General features: G+C 39.2%; 2 protein-coding genes across 3 annotated transcripts; one reads left to right on the forward strand and one right to left on the reverse strand.

Annotated features, from left to right (window-relative positions):
• Positions 1-27: 27 nt before the first annotated feature.
• On the reverse strand, positions 28-4,813 carry ormdl1 (ORMDL sphingolipid biosynthesis regulator 1). Its single transcript, XM_054787498.1, has 4 exons — positions 4,739-4,813; positions 2,595-2,774; positions 1,299-1,450; positions 28-834 (listed from the first exon to the last, which is right to left on the reverse strand). Exons 2-4 carry the CDS (start codon positions 2,766-2,768, stop codon positions 699-701), a joined length of 462 nt encoding a protein of 153 aa, XP_054643473.1. The 5' UTR covers positions 2,769-2,774; positions 4,739-4,813; the 3' UTR covers positions 28-698.
• Positions 4,814-5,171: 358 nt separating this feature from the next.
• On the forward strand, positions 5,172-21,452 carry pms1 (PMS1 homolog 1, mismatch repair system component). 2 transcript variants are annotated; one of them, XM_054788160.1, is made up of 12 exons: positions 5,172-5,489; positions 6,247-6,429; positions 7,048-7,150; positions 7,379-7,542; positions 9,436-9,552; positions 13,099-13,221; positions 13,334-13,480; positions 13,637-14,430; positions 16,786-17,232; positions 17,912-18,042; positions 20,215-20,375; positions 20,452-21,452. In XM_054788160.1, exons 1-12 carry the CDS (start codon positions 5,358-5,360, stop codon positions 20,650-20,652), a joined length of 2,703 nt encoding a protein of 900 aa, XP_054644135.1. In that variant the 5' UTR covers positions 5,172-5,357; the 3' UTR covers positions 20,653-21,452. The 2 variants fall into 2 exon arrangements, with proteins under 2 accessions (XP_054644135.1, XP_054644136.1); XM_054788161.1 differs by lacking the exon at positions 5,172-5,489 and adding an exon at positions 6,636-6,842 and having other exon boundaries at positions 6,295-6,429.
• Positions 21,453-21,665: the final 213 nt, after the last annotated feature.

Genomic DNA, 21,665 nt, shown 5'->3' on the forward strand with positions numbered 1-21,665 from the left:
ATTTCATTAGTTATCAGTTTGTTGGTTAAAAAAAAAAATGCAAACAGTCAAATGCAGGGGCAATTACTAATAATGTCATGATGTCCGTGAATATTCTCATTCTCAGACTGGAGCTGTCTTGTTCCAATTTGAGAACCTTTATGAAACCAATGTACCAACATAGAGACACAGCTCTGACTCTTACTAAGTAAACATTTTTGAAAAATACATTTGGGATATTGCCATGGCTCCAAACAAATTTCATAACAATTTGTCTCACCAAGTGAATTCAAGTCAGATAAAAAAAACACACACATACATACACACACACACACACACACACACACACACACATATATATATATATAGATATATATATATATACACGTGTGTGTGTGTACATGAACAATTGTGTAAGTTTACCCCATTGCAACACCCTGTTCACATATTTATAACTTACAAAATAAGCAGCGGATAATCAAAATCCTACAGATTTAAAAAAAAAAGCCTCCTGATACCCGGGCCAGCCCAGGTCAGCCCACACCAAAACACATCATTAAGTGTTAAACACGAGTTAAAAATGCACATTGCAGTCGGTCTTCAAAAGTTTCCACTTTAAAATGTTTTTATCTCAGTGATTTCAGTGACAATGAAATTCATGTCATTAACTGCACAACATATCACACACGCAGGTTTAACAGAACAGACCTGATCCATACTTAGTATTTGTTGATCCCAAAGATTCTCACTCCATGCAGTTGTGGTAGCTTGGGGATCAGCACGCTTAAAAGGGAAGTAGTGTTTATGAAGAAGTGCGCTGTGTCATATTTTGTGTAGAAACTTGCCAAAAAATATCTGTGGAGACAAAGAGGGGAGAGGTCACACACCCTGAGGCATCTACCATAAATTCCAGACTATTGAGCGCACCTGAATATAAGACACACAAATGTTTTTCTACCGCACCTGTCTATAAGCTGAGGTGTCCACGTCGTAACACGGGACATTTATGCAGAAAGACACACTTTAAACACTTGAAACTGCACACAATTTGCTGTGGATTTGATTTCATATTCTTGAATGGTCACAAAATTTCGTAAAAATAAAAAGGTTGTTTTTGGCCAAACGTTGTTATAAGTAAGTACCAGTTCATGCACCATTTGAGCACCACCATCGCTCCAAATACCAACGTCGGATAATGTGCAAACCCTATGACGTAACGATGATAGTTTGTTATTGATAGATGTGATTTGACCCTGTATGAGGGCTGAGATTCATGTTCTGAGCAAATCAGCACTTCATGAAGGATGAAAGGTACTTACAAAATTATTGGAGAAATGGTGAAGAATTTTCTAGAAGACGTGAACTGCATGCCGTAATCGAGCTGCTCCCAGTGTGTAAGAAGTCTGGCCTTTCCTTGGTCAGGGGTCTCAAAGGGCGTCCCTTTCACTGCATGCATAAACACGTACATTCCCTAAAGACAATAACTCAGTCAGTACCGAATCACGGTGGATAGAGCCGGAGACCGGCAGACCCAGGATGCAGAAGAGCTTATTCACAATGCAAGTTAATGCAACATTTCAATTTAGACATTGTTTGAAGTTAACAATGTCATACTACAAAGTCACAATTTAAGCTAAGTTTTTTTTTTTTTTTTTTTAACCGTGGCACGGATATACCTACCTCGTGTGACATGGGGCACTAAATTGCTTCGACTATCAATCCCGCAGTTGAATCATACTAAAATGAAATCTAATCAATTATTACTTTAATTAATAACTAATAAAAAAGTCATTTTAAATTGGATTTGACAACAAAAAAATAAGGTTTTCTCTCAATATTTACAACAAATACATTTAGCAAGAAAGACTGTCTTTTTGATTTAAAAAATATATATTTTTAAGTTTTTTGTTAGTGATATTAATTTTGTTTTTACTTTAATATATTATTTTATCATTCATAGTAAACATAATGGTAAATGTTAATTAAATTATTGTAAAAATATGTTTTAAATATCACATTTTTTATATTGTAAAAATATTTTTCATATATTCAAAATTTTAATTATTTAAATATATTTATATTCAGTAAAAAAATAAAGACAAAATTAATATTAATAATAAAATAATAATAATATATATATACAAATATTTTTTAAAATAATATTAAAAGAAGTGTCCTTTGGACACGCATTATTTCAAGGCTTTCGCGGGCCACATAAAATGTTATAGCGGGCCACATACGGCCCCCGGGCCTTGAGTTTGACACCTGTGGTCTACAGCAATGATTCTCAACTGGTGGGTCGTGGAACTGTTTTCAGTGGGTTGAGGGTCTCTGCCTGGGCAAAATATAAATAAATAATGTAATGAGCCGATGTATGTGAACGCGCCTCGTGTTTTCATCTGTGCTATTCCCTTGCTACGCCTCCACAAGGTCGACCAGTTGAGAAGCACTGCTCTACAGGCATTTGAAGCAGCGATCTTATCAGGGCAGCTTTTCTAAAATAAAGCATATCTCAGACAAACATAAGGTTAGACATAAGGTTAGACAAAAGATTCTAGATCAAAAATGGGTCAGCTGTTAAAGCCGTTCTAGCGACATGCAAAGCTGATACTTACAAAGTTGTGTATGACGTTAGTCAGAGTCCACACCACTGGCACGCTGAAGAACGGTATGCTCAAGAGCACAATGTGAAGTATTCCAACACCAAGTGTGTACGTGAGCCAGATCCCTCGACTGTTCATGACCCGGGTGTTTGGGTTCACTTCACTGTGTGCCACACCCACATTCATTCTGTTCTGTGGACAAAAAACATTTTACTTTTAGTTGATTCTCTATTTCTTATTGAATAGTGTACAGAATATGCATTAGTGATGGGCTTAGGCGCCTGTGTTGAGTAATCCAGGAAGTATATAGTGGAGCGTGTAACCAGGCTAGGTGTGCGGTGTCCAAATATTTCCCACTGATGGCTACATACAGATAATAGAAGGATGTGGGGGTCACTTTGATACATTTTGTACATTAACGACGCTAGAACCAATTCCATGTAGGTCAATATATCCTACGCTATTTGAAGAAAGCATTAATTAATTTCATTTTAAGAATATACAATGAATGCGATTTATGCATGGTTTTGCACCATAGTCCAGATCTTCCTTTCTTTTTGCCATCTTCTTCGCCAAAAGGCTCTGCCGAATTAGCTAGCTGACTAGTTGATCAAAGGAGGTAAGCCCGGGTAGGCTACCGCATTATTCAGTAATACTCGAGTTTTGGTGTCTGACTCGGCAAATATCGAAAGGACAGTAGAAAATAGATTAGGATTAAAATGCATTGAAAAGTTTTACATTTTGAACGGTATTTTTAACACTGTGATATCTGAAATGTTTTACTTTAAAATGTCAGCGAAATTTTTATTTTTTTTTTTATTGTGTTAAGACATGTCTGAGAGTCAGATGCAGGCATCGTAACAGCCACATCTGGCTCCCGAGCAATAGGTTCCCTACCGCTGGTCGATGAGAATTTGTCTTTAAAATTAGTGCCTCAAATCAATTGGATCCAATGTTTTCTCGTGGCTATTGAAGCGATGCAAGTGCACGATTGCATACCGTTTTGATGAAAGTTTAATTCTGACTGAATTGCCAGTGTTGCTGAAACAACACACACACACACACACACACACACACACACACACACACACACACACACACACACAAACACAAACACAAACAAACCAGCTTATTAATTAACACAAACCTCAGTGTGGTTTCACAAATTCAATTATGAAGTTATTTTTTGATCAGCAGACGTCCCCCGCAGGCTTTTGAAGCCACAGGAAGTGAATAATTTTTTAACACATTTGATGAAAAAGCCTCTTGGCTTCAATGAGCTTCATTCCACCGTCACTACTTTGCAGCAATTTGGACTCTGGCAATACAAACTGTAAAAATATGTAAATTAAACTGAATCTACAATAACTGCAAACATATTATATTATATAAAGTACTACTAATATGCATATTGGCTTTGAATACTTTAATGGTATAATTTCATTCCCAGAGGCAAATGATACTAATAATTGCCAGACCTTTACCCCGTGTAGGCGTAAATGTGACAACTAGAGAATCTATTAGTAACCTAGCTGAACTTTGTTCCATGGCCCACTTTCAGCTTACAGCTAAAGTTTCAATTCTAAAAAGCAAAGGTGACTTATGTTCCACACGATCAACCTTCTAAGGACAGATGAGTGACACGATTAGTGCCATCCGTCTTTTACATAACTTTCTGCAGTTAAAAACAGGTTCCACATTGATGCAAATGTTGAACCACTATGACGTACAAACTGTACAGTCAAAACTGTATGCATTTACATGACGATCAACCATTACCCAAAGAGACAATTGTAACATGAACCTAAAATGCTGTTATACATTCATGTCCACAGATAGGAGATCCAAATAGTTATCCTGGTGCAACAGATAATAAGACCACTTCAATGTAAATGGTCAATACAGCAGTCAGCACTGACGCAACTGGAAAATTATTTTAAACAACATTCAAATACAATATCACTGTATATGTGGAGCCCACTTTCGATGTTTTTATAAACACTGACTGGAAGATCTTCCCTTTATGTGGTCACCGAAACATACTGTAGCAGATGGTTCAGAATCTTGGGTAATAAAAACACAGCTATACGTTCGATGAAGGTATTTAGAAGTAAGAGCGACATCAGAAAGATATAACCTCAAAGATATCAACTTACAGGTAGCACGGTTATACTGCGAAGAGAAATGTCTAGTCCTTTGTTGATGTGTTCAGTCTATGGGCGCAGCCTGACTGGAGCGGAAGTACATGTGTTCCTCTTATAATGAGCCCTGTATTTAACCTGCTCAGGCTCTTTCCCAAAGTCTAAAATGACATTAGGCAACATTATGCGTTTTTAATGGGGCTACAGGCACACTATGGTGTTTGGTAAAATTATTTTAAAAATAGTTCAGATAAGTGATGTGTTCTGGGTTGCATTCATACTTATTGAGGTTGGGTTTATAGTCTTTCTAACGACATGTCTGGTAGCTCATATTCAGGGAAAATATTTTATAGTCAAAACCCACGTGACACTTACAGCCAATCAACGCACGCTCACTTGACACTTACAGCCAATCAACGCTTTATCGGGGAGGGCGGTAACAGGTCGTTTCCGTCGTGTGGCGAGAGTCAGTTTTAACATTCTGAAGGAGTTTGTTATGAGATTTCTTACAATACTCCATACAATATATACAATATTGTATATAGCCAGTTATCGATTGATACATCCATGTTTAGTATAAGCTCGTAAATCTCCAGGTTGACATTTAAATGCGATTTTATGTAGTGGGTACATCATGAAGCAGCTGCCTCCAGACACCGTGCGGCTGTTGTCGAGCTCGCAGGTCATCACTTCAGTGACGAATGTTGTGAAAGAACTCTTGGAGAATTCACTTGATGCTGGGGCTTCAACCATTGACGTAAAACTGGTACTGTACCTTGTTGGCATTTTTTAACGAATGAAATACACAACATGTTGACTGATAGACATGTGATCTTGTTATATTGTAGATGTCTAACAGCAATGGTGCCATAGTGCAGTCCAGGGGCCACTTTCAGCCCGCAGCTCGTTTTATATTTACCCTCAGCACATTCTGCAAATAAAATGAATTATTAAGAAGATTATATTGTTAGATATTATACTAATTTGCATTGATAACTATAACACTAAGCTAAGATGCCAATGCTTTGTTCAGCCAGTTTAGCCCAGTGGTTCCCAACAGTGGTGGATTGGCTATCCGGACTACTGGGAGTTTTCCTGGTGGCCCGATGGACGGTCGTTTATTTTTTTATTTATGTATTACAGTTTTCTCTCGTTTATTGCGGGGGATAGGTTCCCAAAAGAAGAAGTCAACTTTATTTTTTTTACAATTATTATATATGTTTTAAGGCTAAAAAAAAACAAACCTCACCATACACTTTTCTCAGACAGGCAATAACATTTTCTCACATTTCTTTCTTGTTTAAACACTTTTTTCTCCCTTAATAATAAAAAGTTTCATTTAAAAACTGTATTTTGCGTTGTGTTGTCATTGACTAATATTTACATTTGCTTAATCTGAAATATTTAAGTGTGACAAACATGCAGGAAAAAAAAGAAATTAGGAAGGGCAAATAGTTTTTCACACCACTGTACTTGTTTTGGAATTGAAATTTTCGGTGTCTTTCACGTATTATCTATTGCAGGACAACTATGGCTTGGACCGAATTGAGATACGTGACAATGGCCATGGAATCAAAGCTGCAGATGCCGCTGTGATGGCTGTTAAACATTTTACTTCCAAGATACAGAGCCATGAAGACCTGGAGCACCTTGAGACATATGGCTTCAGAGGAGAGGCGCTCGGGTCCATTTGTGCTGTGGCAGAGGTGAGCTGAAATGTTAGTGCAGTCCAGTAACCACCGGATAGCATCTGCAAGAGAATGGTTTTAACAATAAATAAAGTAATCAAAGGTCACATCTCCTTCAACACCACAAAGTTGCCCATTTGGAATTTGCACGAGAGCACAATTGTTAGGTGGAAGAAAGTTTTATTCTCTAATGAGAAAAAATGTAATCTTGATGATCCTGATAGCTTCCGACGATACTGGCATAACAAGGAGATCCCACCTGAGATGTTTTCCTCACAGCACAGTGGAGGGGGCGCCATCATGATTTGGGGGTGCTTTTTCTTTCAATTGAACAATGGAGCTTCAGGTTGTGCATGGGCGTCAAATCGCAGCTGGCTACATGGACATGTTGCAGGGAGCATCCCTCATGACTGAAGGCCCTCATCTGTGTGGTAATGACTGGATTCTCTTGGTAATGACGTCACTCTTTTGGACCATCACGCTTGTTCCCCTGATCTTAATCAAATTGAGAACATTTGGGGATGAGGAAGCGATGTTTGAACCACGATGTAGTGAGGGATGACTGTATAACATATTGAAATGTATTTGTTTTCAAGGTAGTGTGGTGAAGATTGTTATTTTGGTGTTCCTTTCCAGGTGACCATCACCACGAAGACGGAGGATGATCACATCAGCACCCAGTACATGCTTAACTTCCAAGGGCACATCATTTCTCAGAAGCCAAGTCATATCGGCCAAGGCAAGGCATAATGTACTTTTGCACTTAGCAACGAGATCAAGAACTGTGAAAGTCAACTGAAATTGGAACCTTAGAACGTTTTTATGAATGTGAATTTGTGGAATGCATTCGTTGAAAAGAATATGAGAATATGTTACCCCAACAGCCACATTATTAAAAAAAAAAAAAAAAAAAGAATGAATTAGTAATACAGTTATTTTGCATGACATTGCTTCTCATGTCTTTCAGGTACAACAGTCTGTGCACTGAAACTTTTCAAGAATCTTCCTGTGAGACGACAATACTACTCATCTGCTAAAAGGTGCAAGGATGAACTGAAGAAAGTGCAGGATCTGATGATGGCCTACGCCATTATAAAACCTGGCTTAAGACTCACGCTTACACATAACAAGGTCTGCCTCTTTACATGTTTTAATGCAGTGGATATACAGTAGTATGATGACACACCCTTGTAATGGCCGTCATTATAATTATCATTTTTCTGAAGGACAGTGTTGCGTTCATATTTTTGAAGCAATTTCTACTTTATGGTAGCATTATATTTCCACCATATTTTATAGTATGTACAGTAGGTTTTAATTGTATCACCAACATAGTATGTGTAAATGATATATATTTGTTTAGCTTCAAGTCTTTTTGTATTAAGGTAACTGCGTTGTGTCAATTTGCTAAACAGCAATGACAAATTCATTATTCCATAAATACAGCCACTAGGTGTCCTCAGTAATCTTCAGATTTGGTTCTAAATAGCCGTTTTACAGTTGGGATTGTCTGCAGAGAATGATAACATAATACAACTAAAAGCATTTTACAATAATTTGCCGTTATTTAAGACGTGTGTGATATACTGAATTTACCGTACCACCCCCTGGCTATTCTATTTAACTACACGAGAGATGGTTCAAGTTTAGATTTCTGTGCCTTTTTGAAAAAATGATTTACCTTATGTATTCATTCAGCAAGTAGATGAATTGAAGTTGTAGGTAATGAGAATGTATTCAAGTTCTTAACATTTGCTTACAACACCTTGTAACATTTTCATCCTTCCAGACACAGATTTGGCTCTGCACCAATGTAACACGCAAATAAGCAAATTCCCTATACTCTTTACACTTAGTTAGGCATATTCCAATTTTTTATGCTCTTCAATCATGTGTGGTTAAGAAAAGTGCCAAAATCCAATGACAGTGACAGTGACAGTTGCAAAGCCAATACATTCAAACCATTCAAGTCTCTATACCACTTTTACAACTGTAGAAGTATTTAGCAACTACACATTTCCATCTCACTTACGCTTTCTCACCACAGCTAATCATATCTGTCAGGTGCTCCAAACACAAATATTACTGGCCGTGAACTCGAATTTAGCTGATTATGTCGCTTGAGTAAGTTACTGAACTCAGCTGTAGGTATTGTTTTTGCAGAAGTTTGCAGACTATGTGGGTCAAGGTGGGGGCACACAACAATTGCATGACATTCTTATAAATTGGTTTCAAGATTGTTAATGGAGAGTAATGCCCTCATTTTGTATACTCGGCTCTCACTCGCTCCTGTCCTTTACATCAACCTCTGCTGTTGAGCATGTGTCATGTTCCACAGCGTCTTTATGAGCTGTTTACAGGAGCGATCTGTTTTCATGTGTTAAGTGTACATCAGATAGTTGACACGTGCCTGACAGATGAGTGTACGATTTTATATGAAAATTAGAAGAAAATAAATGTTAGCAACTTGTGGTGTCAGACACAATTGATCAAAATTGTTTATGTAAGCGGTGTTCGATTCTGATTGTGCCACAGGTGTTGATGTTTTGTCATGAACGATTTTTGCTGTGTGCAGTCCTAATGTTCTTGCAACTTGCATAGTTGTCCACAAACTACAAATAATGACCAGACAACCACAAATCAGCATCCAAAATGTTATGATTGATCAATTTACATTATCATTTTTGTTAGTTAGGCTTGTTATTTTGTTTATTCCTCAGTAGCACTTTGTCTAGTTGACCCGTAACCACGCTGAAGTGCATCTTCTCTCCCTCTCCTGTACCCTAGGGGCCACACTCAACAGTGTGCTGCTGTCATCCATAGCTGTGCCTGCTGCTTATTGCAAAAACTAGTTACAGTGCAATGTAGTTATTACTAAGCAAAGATATCACAGGGATTTTTTAAATTGTGAAGCAACTTTTTACAGATATCAGCATGATGGTTCAGTTTGGATTTATATAATAAAGTCATGTGAAAAAGTCCTAATTTTTTCACACAAAATGATTGTGTTTCATATTGTTCCAGGTGGTGCTTTGGCAGAAGGCCAAAGTGGCTGATCACAGAAGTGCCCTCCTTGCGGCACTGGGGTCTAGTGCAGTAGTCAACCTACTCCCCTGTCACCATCGCCAAGAGGAACCAGAGGTTTGTTCAGTTCATATCATAAAGTACAAATGTCCAAGCAATTAATTGATTCATAATCCAATATTATTCATCTTCAGTAATGTTACCTTTGAGCAATGTGAGAAATTAGATAAATGGCAGACATGAATGCTAAGTGTGCTTCTCTGAGGCATGCTGCCCTCACCTCTTTTTTTTACTGTGACTCAAGTGTGTTTGTGCGTCATACTGGGTCTTGGGCATGAAGTTCAATAGGTTGTCTCTGGAATCCTCTTCCACTCTTTTATGACAACATCATGTAGATGGTGGATGTTAGAGACCTTGCGCTCCTCCACCTTCCCTTTGAGGATGCCCCATGGTTCCAGTAATCAATGTCCTTAGTCTGCTTGCTTTTCTGCTGTTTGCCGGCTTTCCTGTTCATCATCTAGAGGGGGCTTCCATATGACAGACATATACAGAGTAATTTGATGCCTTTTGCAGCATATGGCCTAAGCACTACTGACTCCTTCAGCGTCCGCAGCAATGCTGGCAGCACTCATACTTTAGGAGGTGGTTCTAGCGAGAGTGGAAAAAAATTGGGCAGCAGTCACAGAAGAAGACTAGAACAGCACTCGGAGAGCGCAGATCTCCGCCAAGCGCCATAGTTCCCCCCATATAGTGATTCAAACCAAAATAATAATCCTATAATTTTTGGATCAGTTTTTGATATTTTGTAGAACCTGTTGGAAAGTTGTCCTGTATTTTTTTTCCAAGTGCTCTGACCATTATTGTGGAGTGTTATGCACAAATGCCGAAAATGGGCCTATCTGGCAATATTAAAGAGTCCTTTAAAAAAAATTCCTGGATCCAGACGGTGATCCGGATCACCCCCAAAATGTAATCGGTTCTTCCATATCTCATTCCCGACAATTCCTGAAAATTTCATCCAAATCCATTCAGAACTTTTCAATTTTTTTTGAACACAGACAGACAAACAAACAAACTTGTTTGTTGCCTTGAGCTGAGCTGCGCTAGGCGGAGGTAAAAACTGTGCCATGGCAGACTGGAAATATTAGCCAGCATAGTTAAATGGTGGGTTTTGGTGGGTTGAAAAAGAATTGCATCCACACACACTGTCAGATCATCATCTTAGTTTTACACAATACATAATAAATAAGACACATTAGATCATTAGAGAGATTATAATATTATTATATTATTGTCATGAATTGTATCGTATTGTGAGGTACCTTTAGATTCCGAGCCCCAGTAGCTAATGTCAGAATTGTCATGCTGGGTTTGCACAGTAAGTACATGGTCTTACTTGATAGTTTGTTTTTTTTGCTTTGCATCTTCTAGAAATGTGTGATTTATGTGTTAATACTACATTCAAGGTCTTAATACTTTTTGCAGAGCAAATGAAAGAATGCACGTTACACTTGACCATGAGCTGAGCCTCTTCCAGAACACCTGGTCTCAGGCCAGAAAATGTGGTCAGTTGGTAGCTGGCCAACTATTCCCTTGCTCGTTTCCCTCTAGTTTTTGACTGATAAAGAGTGAGTGATTTTTGTTAGCTAAGCTTTGTTGTGCTGATTGTAATTGAATTAGTGTTGAGTGGTAGCTTTCCGCTTGGTCACGGTAGGTGACATGCGGTATGTACTCTACCTGCTGCTTTTAACTAATCTAGTCAGACAGATATAGAGCAGCCCTTTTCACCTTGTTTCTCTCATTTTTCTCTTTGTTGTTGCTATTTTGCTGCTGCGCGTTTGTGCCCAAATATGAGAATGACCTTTTACCTTTTCCTACTACGCCCTATAGCAGTGAAGGGGAGCTTTTTTTTTTCCTTATTTGTTCACAAAACCACAGCTAGTGATCAAGCAAACCAGGTTGTGATGATGCCCGTTTTGGCATGATTGCTTATACTTGTAGCCATTCAGGGCACGAGTTGACATTTGTACTCCCATAAAGTGACCCTAATGAGCAGAAATAGCGAGAAACATATGTGCCCCAATCTGAAACAGCAGTTCATTTATTGACATCTTAAGCAAGCCTTGCAAATAATGAGCCTGGGTCCATCTGGGGGAAAAAATAAGCATGGTAATTTACCACCTGGAATCTGTAGAACATTAATAGCCCTCATAATGTCTTACAAGCTTACATTCATTATGGCGTTTTTAGTTTGATTGTTAATTTTTATGTAGCGTCATCAATTTTTGCTCAAGAGAACCGCTTCAGGGGGGTGGGAGGCGATGAGTACTCATAGCATTTCTTAAAGGTTAGCAGGTCTGCAATTGATTTGGTCCACTTAATTGAGTAGTCAGAAAACGTATAGTGTCTTTGAAAGGAGGCTAGTGCATCCTGAAGGAAAAGTAATACATCATGTTGCATGTTGAAAAGTAGGTGGTAGGCTAACCGTCAGGTTTCCCCAGAAACATTCCAGAAAAAAAAGCTAGGCTCGCTTGCTCACTTGCCATGGCTGAGCAACCACTTCAAAAAAAGGTTTCTCGATAGCTATCGAGAGAGATGGCCTTGGTGCATAATTTCTTTTCAAACTTTTAACAGTTTGTAAGCCGTGTAATGTTTTGCGGCTCCAGATTATTTTTCGTTACTAAAAGAGGAGGCAAAATGGCTCTTTTGATGTTAAGGGTTGCCGACCCCTGGACTAGACAAAGACCAGGACTTCTGAAACAATGTGGTTTGGACAGATCAATCAAAAAATGTATTATTTGGACATAATAACGGAGGAAATGTTTGGTGTAAACTAAAGCATTTTATCAAAAGCATCTTATACCAGCTGTGACGCACGGGGCAGATGGTCATGGTTTCCGGTCGCTTTGCTGCAGCAGTGCTTGGCCAGTACACCAGCAAAGAATCCACTATGACTTATTCATTGTATCACAGGGTGCTTGTCGAAATTCTGTTTGCAAGCTCCTCGTTCCTTGCTGCTTTCACCAGAAATTCCATGGAGGAGCTCAGAAGAAGTGAGGAGGGAAAAAGTGTTTGGAGAACTGAGTATTTCTGTCGGTCCCATCATTTTGGAGACGCCAATCAATGATGACGTGTTTCACAACTCTATCTCTCAGTAGCAGTGTTATTACAGTCGCAACATACTTTGTCTCATGTGACATGAAAGTTATACAATTCAAATCTGATAAAGACATCACTCTATACTGTATAACTTAAAAGTGTGTTATAGGTACAGTAGATCAGAGCCATTCAAAATAAAACAGATGCTGTGCAGTATAGGTCTTTAAACTTAGACAGTGGGAAAAAAACATAACAAAAAATGTCCTGTTTATTTTGTGCAATGCTGCACTCATAACATTGTAGTTATTTGACCAAGGAGTGGCTGAAAATGCAGAAATGAATTCTGGAGTGGCCAAGTCAAAGGCTGGCTCTTCATCCAACTGAGAGACTGTGGCGTGATTTGAAAATAGCTGGGCATGCAAGAAAAGTCTTGCTTTGGGAGCAAGGTGGCCTTGGTCAACGACACTATCCTAGCTGATGATGTAACGGCTTTACTGTTATTCATTATTTTTTTTACTTTGGTTTTGGATTCCCAATAACATCTTTATTTTGTATCTTCCTCAGATATTTTTAGATGGCTTTTTTCCTAAGCCAGGAGCTGAGTACTCTTCTACAAGCACTTCCGTTCCAGGTAAAACATTTGTATATGTCAACAACCGGCCTGTCCACCAAAAAGACATACTTAAGGTACGCTTTTGGATGCAGAAAGTTATGCTTTGAGTGTTATTAGTTGAAATGGCATTCTGTTATTATTTTCTATTTCAATTTATGGTGACTGGATTGTGTGATTGGTCTTCAGATGTTACGTCAACACTATACTGCGCAGTATGCGGAAGAGTCAGCACAAAGTCGATACCCAATACTAATGCTTAAAATCACAGTTTCACCCTCTTCAGTGGATATCAATCTGACACCTGATAAGACCCAGGTTCTTCTCCATGACAAGGTATTTGGGAAAATTATAAATCATCGCAGAAAAATGAACATTTAAAAATGTGAGAAGTAACATTTTTGTTGTTTTTAACGTTATTTGAGGAAAAATACAATTTGCTTAGCATATATTGAAAAGAAATAATAGGTGTTTGTCTTTGTTTGCATTTAGGAGGCCTTGCTCACTACATTAGAAGCTCTGCTAGTTTCTCTCTATCATTCTGGTCGGGACTCTCCAAAGGAACAGCACAGCTTTGAAACATCTCTTTCACCGACGCGGCAGACTGGCACTGTACAAGTGAATTATGAGATAATGAGAGAGACAAATGCAGCACAGGACGTTGTTCCAACTGCCACATGTAAGAATTTCAAAGATCCACTCAAGCAGTGCGACACTGCAGTGAATGACAACCCTTCACCAGACGGACAGACCTCTAGCTGCAGCTCTTCGTCTTTGGTAGAAGAGGACTGGATTGTCAACCAAATTCCTGGTGGACTCGAGTCTAACTTCTCACTTAGTTGTGACGAAACCGTATATTTTCCAGGTGAATTACCGGAAAGATGTGAGGACAATCCAGTATTAGGTGCAGACTCAAGCAAACCCCATGTATCAGCTGAGGACTGGTGCAGGGGCACAGCTTTAACAGACCCGGTCTCACGAGAACCCCTACAACCCGTTAAAATTCATCTACCCGTGATGCCAAGTCACTCTGACGTAGATGAGATCAAGGCTCAGAGCAGCTCTAACAAAAAGATGGCCAATGTCATAACAGATAAGCGGACCGCTCTGACAGCTTTTGACCTGATCAGGAACCGTACAATGAGAGCGCCGCTGTCACCTCTTACCCTTTTTAAGAAGGAGGCCCGAGTCGAGGTTCTCAGGGAGAAACCTACTGCCAGCCTGCAAGAGATTAGCATCGCTGTTAATGAGAGATGGAAACACTTGTCCGAGCAAGACCTTAAAAAGTAAGTAAACATTATCTTTCTTTGTCTTTTGTTTTTTCCCCACTTTCTGATACCTGTAGAACTGAGAGATGTTTAACCAATAAGATTCGACATTTAAGTTATGGTCATCATATAATGTTTTTAACACAAGTTTCTTAATCAACTAGTCGAGCTAATCCAGTTAAGACTAAATCATTACAGTCAACATCAATTCGGCACAATCGACTGAAATTCAAAACATCAAATAATGGACGATAATTATTTCTATATTTCATCTCTCAGTTTGGATTTATTGCGTTTGTCCTTTTAGCAAATAATACTTTAAGATTGTCAAAATGTTTCTCATAATATTGCAATAACCTGCTGTAGTGACTACAACAGCATTACAGGCCAAATTGGTTTGCAATGCCACCATAATACATACACTTAACACTCGGTCTACCAGAATTCTGCAACTACTAGAATGACCATAGCAGTTATTTTGACTCTTTTTATATAATTTGGATTATCATTAAAAAGATCTCAAAATAAATTGGTGGAATAGGTAAAAAACACACCAGGACACTAAATGAAAACTATAGTGATTGACTATATAACAACACTTCTCTGCAATTACACATGCAAACTCGAACTGCAACCATTTTCTCTGAAGCAAGGCTAAAGCCTCCATAGCTGTCACCTTCTTTCTACTTGTCATTTTTGTCTCTCTTGGGTTTAGAGTGAAGCTATAGCTAGGTTTTAGCATCACAGAGCATAAAAAACAAACAGCCAATAGAGCAGGAGGAAGGGCGGGAAAAATGTAGCAAATAGTGAAATATGACACCCCCTGTAAAAAGCAGGCAGTCAATTTGACTGCTATGGTCATTCGAGGTAGTAACACTCAGAACTCTTTTGTGTTTTGAAATTTTAATGATAAAACAATGTTAGAATAAAATATACACACATTTAGGAAAAGTCAGGGTCCTATGGGTACATAGTTTTTTTTTTTTAAACTAAGTTATGACATTGCAAATTTTGAAAACAGTCAAAATGACTGCCTTGGGAGTTCGAGTGTTAAAAGGACTGTATGCAGCGAGGGGTCGTGTTTGGGTGTATTTTAAGCATTGTATCACGCCTTCTTCCTTCTTTGAGTACGTAAGCTTCTCCGGATGTAACACGCGCACAGGTTATGTACAGTATGTTTGTTTACTAATGATCTCTGCTAACGTTGGCGATCATTGAATGTATAGCTTATTGTAACAACATGAATAATAAATAGTTGATTACCTCTCTGAGACTGATTTTTGCGCTAAAGAAATCTATGTGAATACCAGACAGCGCTGAGTGACCAATCATCATAGGATTATATCACAACAATTTACTTTTAGTTTAGTTTAATTCGTATTTGTGGAAAAATAGACATTTTGCTGTTCAATCTGTTCTTTTAGATCTCTGTTGGTAACATGTTCTTGCCAGAGTTGGTGTTCTTATATTTTTGGTTTGAAAAATGTTTTAATCTTGAGCCAGCTGTATACAGTTCCTTTAGAAGATAACACAATAAATGTCTCGTGTCCGTGTTCTCACAGTTGTTTTTGTTCATGTAAAATTTCATCTACACTTACTTCACGAGTGGTTAGAGGAGTGACACATAGTTGGCTAGTCAAGAACAGACTTGGCACTGAGCAGATGGAGGTAATGAGCGTTTGAGTTGACCCTTGCCCCCCTCTGTGTCAAAGGATTTACATTAATGAAGGTAAGACAGGGATGGAGTCATTTAGGGGGAAAAACAGGAAACAAAGCTAGTCTCGGGATATGTTTCAATCATGTAACGTACAATGAATTATATATTCTGCATGGTATTTTGTATTTGATGTGATCACATCAAAACCAAAACAGTCATAATATTGTGGTCATGGTGACTGTTCAGTTACCTATTTGAGCGGTTATTGTGTACCGGTAAGTCTACAGCAGGAGTATAATTACAGTAGTAAGACTCATATCTTCATTGTAGCTGATGATGAACCAAAAATGGCTATTTATTTGAACAAAAATACAACTCCTGATATTAGAGGAGTGTGTTTTTTATATTTTGACAAAAAAAACATGAAGATAAAACTGTACTGTTATTTTGTGTGTCTGTGTCGACTACAAATCTGCATTCAATTCAAATACTGTCAGCACAGTCAGCCTCCAATTTGTCCATACTGTATTTCAAAGCAATTCTTCCCATAGGAAATAACGAAAACAGAAATCATCTGGTCTGAAGTGAGTCCAAAATAATCAAATTTTACTTTGGCCCGAGGTGTAAAAAGTGGATTAAACGAGTGCTTGTTGTAAGGCTTCGTTAGACGGAAGATTGTTCGTTATTACCAGTGTTGTGTTTTCTGTACTGTACAGGTATGAGGAGGAAGCACAAAAACGCCTAGAAAACCACAAGCGAACTTGCACAACTAAACTGGCAAACAGTGAAGGCCTGAAAGAGCGGAAGGGCCACAAACGCAAGGCTCCACTTTCAAACCAACAGCTGCTAGACGAGCTCTTTTCTGCACAGCCCCAAAAGAAGCAGAGGAGCCCAACACTGAAGCCCTCACGGCCCTTCCACTTTTGCATGTCAAGCCTTAAGTTGCAGCTTCAGCGCCTTTCATCCCAGATTGGAGCAGCACCACAGGGCCTCCGTCTTATAAACCAGCTGGCCTCTCAGAGTGCCTGGGTCATTTTATGTGGTCAGAGGCTCATGTTGTTAAACCCATTTCGGGTGCAGGAGACATTGCTGTTTAAGAGACTCCTACAGAATAATATACTTCCAGCAGTCACTCTACAGAACCCTATACATGTGACAGAAGGGTGATGTATCACTTCTCACTAGCAAACAGCCAAAGTTCAATTATTTTCTATGCTTTTAGTACAGGTGATCCTCTGGTTGTCAACAAGATGTAAGTCAAGTTTTAGTCGAGTCGAGTAACTCGGAATTTATATTAAAATTAACTACTAAGTCACTCACACTACGCACAACACATGAAGAACATATCAAATACAGTAATAAAAAGATTAAATGAAACCGTAATAAAAAGAGAACAACTTAACTTTTATTCCTGTGGTTGTCTTGGCGGCCTTTCTACGGTCTTGAAATGTTGTCCCAGGCTAGTCTGAAAGGATAACCTCTTCTTCTCCTCCCAGTTTTCCTTTAACAGCACACGGAAGCCCCCCCTCTAGCATTTGTTAGCATTCAGTAATATCATGATGGTTGCGACAGTCCAACCATTGGGACCAAAAGGCCAATATTGATAGGTGTGGGTATCCCTAGCTCTCAAGCGAGTCTCATGTTTACGGACCAAAATTACATTTGTAATTAATTTATGGTTGCGCGTTCATAACCACGAAACGTATCGCTGAACTGTGTAGACCAAGGACCACCTGTACTGACATTTGAAAGATTAGCATATAACCTCAGGTTGTGTTGCACTATGCTGTATGTACATACAGTATGTGAAGCTAACTGCTGAATGCATTGTCTCTTCTGCAGAAGTTTAGGGGGAACGGAATATATAGAGGCTTTATGCAACATGGAGAAACAAAACCCAGATCTGAATGGTGGGATGTTCATCTCTGACCAAAGACTTGTGGCCAATGGGTTTAAAATCAGACTTACTCCAGGTAAATTATTTAAAATATGTTTCCTGCTATAATTCACTGCTAGGCTGTCTGACAACATTTCATTACATTGGGGGATCTCCTGCTGATTTTGTCCTTTTTCAGAGACATGACCAGAACATAATTTTATTTTAACAGAGCGATCCCCCCCCAAAAATTAAAAGTTAAATAATATTGACCCCCCCCAGACCAGGGGTTTCATTTATAAAACTGTGCGTGGAATTCTGACTAAAAGTCTCTATGCCAGAAACCCAAAATGTGCATACGGACAAAAATATTCAGACTGTGCGCAGGCACACCTTAACGCACTTTGTGATTGATAGATCTCACTGTGAGCACCATAAAGCAAAATTTTGTGAAAAAAAGAGGTGGAAATACTGGAAAGACTATATTATTTGGAGGCCATAGCAGTGGCATAACGAATTACAGAAAGATGATTGAGTAACCGCATGTCCGCTCTGTCATGCCCCCACTGTTGGACCTCCCGATTTGAAATGCTATTGAGTCAAATTAAGTCATATTTTTATCCGCTTCTTCCTCACTGTGCCGGCTTCTTTTTCATTGGTGTTCGTGGCTATTTCTTCCAGTCGGCAAAGTGGGCATCCCGGGAGAATCGTCATGTTAGTCCCAGTTCCCATCGATGCTCAAGACTTTATAGATGAGACCCCCGGCATGTGCCCATGAAGCACACAAATTAGTCCTGTCTCTTCAGTAAGAAGCTTGGTCAGATGGAGATAAGAAATAGTAACAAGGTAACAGTCAATCACCCTCACTCCGAAGCTTATGCAAGATTTCACCTCGTGGCCTGAAGATCATTCTGAGAAAAGTGAGGTATCAGCCCAGAATTACACAGGAGAACATTGTTAATGATCTCAAGGGAGTTGGGCTCACAGTCGGCAAGAAAAGGCTCAAAAGGTCCACCTGCTCAAGAATGCACATATACAGTACATGCTCGTCTTAAGTTTGCCACTGAATCATTCAGAGAAGTACTGGACGGGATGTGACGTGGACAGATGAGGTCAAAATGAAGCTCTTTGGCATGAGCTTCACTCACCATAGTTGGAGGCAGAGAAATGCTGAATATGAACCCAAGATCGCGACGTCCACTGTCCGATAGTTACCAAAGGCATACAGCAAAGTCTTTTAACGGGGAAAACTTACAAAATCAGCAAGGGACCATATAATTATTTCCCCCACTTATGCTTGTGCTGCATATTGTCGTTCATGTGCTTTGCTGTTGGTCGTCACTTGCAGGATTAATTTTGATAGAAAATGTGAAAACCGACGAAAACAGGCATGTCACATTGCCAAAATAAAACAAATCTGTGCTGGTAAAAGAAAAAGATCTTCCTCTTCTTTGGTAGTCTGGAAGAAGAATTTTTACAATTTGCACATAATAGAAATTAAATGTTTATACAAGCACTGACACGGACTGGAGGCGCATTCTGACTGGGCGGTTTTAACCATGTGTCACTCTGTCAAGTGTGCCCAAACACATATTGCATAGTGTGAGTGCACCTTAACAAAAACAATAACTGAAGAAAATAGCGTAAATGTTTTTCGTAACAGAATAGCTAATGTCTTGATGACGAAGCCGAGTCAATGAAACATATGTAATATTAAACCATGACACCACGTTACTGAATCATGCACAGACAAAATTCGTCATTATTAGGACTATTTTTCATCTCCCTTGGAAAGACTTCCATGAATGTGAGTTGTTTTTGTTACTGAAGTGGTTCACCACAGTCAACATTGGCACATTGCCTGAGAGCGCGACCTCTCAGTGGGGGTGCAGGTGATCACAATGGTTGCCCTTTGAAAAATTCAAAGAATTTTCATGCAGCACTGCCAACCTCGGGAGAGATGTGTGCCTAACACTGACATTAAGTGCATGAAATCTCAGAATAGTTGTTTCTCTAATATAAATCTGAATGATTAGTGATACAGTATTTCCTCTTTAAATGACAGGTAGTATTTTTTTCACTCGACAAGACGACTTCCTTTCAATCTGCTGGGGCTTCTATTAGTCATTTAACACTCCATTTGGCCCTTCCTTGTTTGCCTTAGTCATCACTCAATCTGTAAATCACAATGTTTATTTATTATTATTTCCTGGAGATAGGATCTACGTCTGCAGCATATTAATCCTTGTTTTCTGCTTGTTTTGGCCAGGCGTCATGTCACCTGAGAGACATCTGGAAGTGACAGCACTGGCAGACTGCGTACCTTTCCTCGGTATAGAGGACCTCAGGGAGATCATGACTGCAGTGCATCACAGGAAGGCCAAGTCTGTGCAGGAGTGCCGGCCACTGAAAGTTTCCAACTACCTACAAGTGAGAGATGTGATGACAATTGTACCCATTGTTTTCTTGTTGAACTAATTGACTAAATTGGGACTCATCTGCACAGAGTGAAGCCGTTCGACTTGCCCGACAGATGCCTGCACATTTGTCAAGGGAGGATGTGGAGGACATCCTTAGACGGATGGAAGAGCAACTTGGTGAGAACAGCCACATCTGTTTCCATGGAAGGCCATTTCTACAACTCCTGTCTGAAATCCCTCATACTGACCAGGAGACTAAGGCACTGCTTAAACCTTTGGGACTATAAAAGTGATGACTATCAAAACAACTACAGTGGAACCTCGGTTAGCGTTTTTTTTTTTTAACATCGAAAATTTACAGGCAAATTTTGCCTCGAGTTGACGTACATTTCCCAGTTAGCGTACAATATGGCGCTTGTCTTGTCTCGATATTAAAACATTGCGTGAGTCCAACTATGTTTGTAATATGTTTTTTTTTCCCCACAAAACGTTCCTTCTAGCATGTTCCTGCTAGCATGGAAACCAGACCTCGAAGTCACTGTCACACATCTCCGTCGCCTTTGTAGTTCTTTGTTAACTAACGCAATTATGCCACAAGGCTCTGCTTTTCTTTTGATCCCGGCTTCCAAATAACCCACAGTGGAGCCTAAAGAAAGTTGTAAGTTCCAGCATTTTGGTAAAGAAGGTGAGAAACACAACGGAAACATAGGCTTCTTGAGACGTCATCTGTACTTCTGTGAAGAAGGTGTCGGACGTTTCGCTCCTCATCCGAAGAGCTTCGTCATTTAAACAAATATACCAGGAATCACCTCTGGAAAAAAAAAATGTAGACAAAACTTCTAACAGCGACTGGACTGCAAAATATGCAATATATCCATTTACCGGAAATGCAATGCAGAAGCCAATGTGTTTACTTTGGAACGATGTACACACTGTTTCAAAGGAATATAACCTGTGGAGGCTCTTTTCAGACGAAACATTGCAACTTTGAAGCAGTCCATCCCCCCGATTATTGGCGGGTGGGGCAGTTCGGGACTTTAGTGACTTGCTACAGTACAGGTAATATGAATCTGTTAACACTGACAAAGGCTACAAACAAATATAGTATATATGTATATATATATATATATATATATATATATATGCATTAAAAAAAAATTGTTAACAATACCATCTGGCCCTTGGACAGATGGTATTGAGGACCACGGCTCTATGGCGTAGATCAGGCCACTCATCTGTCTGTTGAAGAATAGTTCCTTTAACTAACTTGGCTTGAGAGTGACGTGATTTGTGGAAAACG

Source organism: Dunckerocampus dactyliophorus, chromosome 9 (assembly GCF_027744805.1).
Source record: "Dunckerocampus dactyliophorus isolate RoL2022-P2 chromosome 9, RoL_Ddac_1.1, whole genome shotgun sequence".
In the NCBI taxonomy this organism is placed as follows: Eukaryota; Metazoa; Chordata; class Actinopteri; order Syngnathiformes; family Syngnathidae; genus Dunckerocampus; species Dunckerocampus dactyliophorus.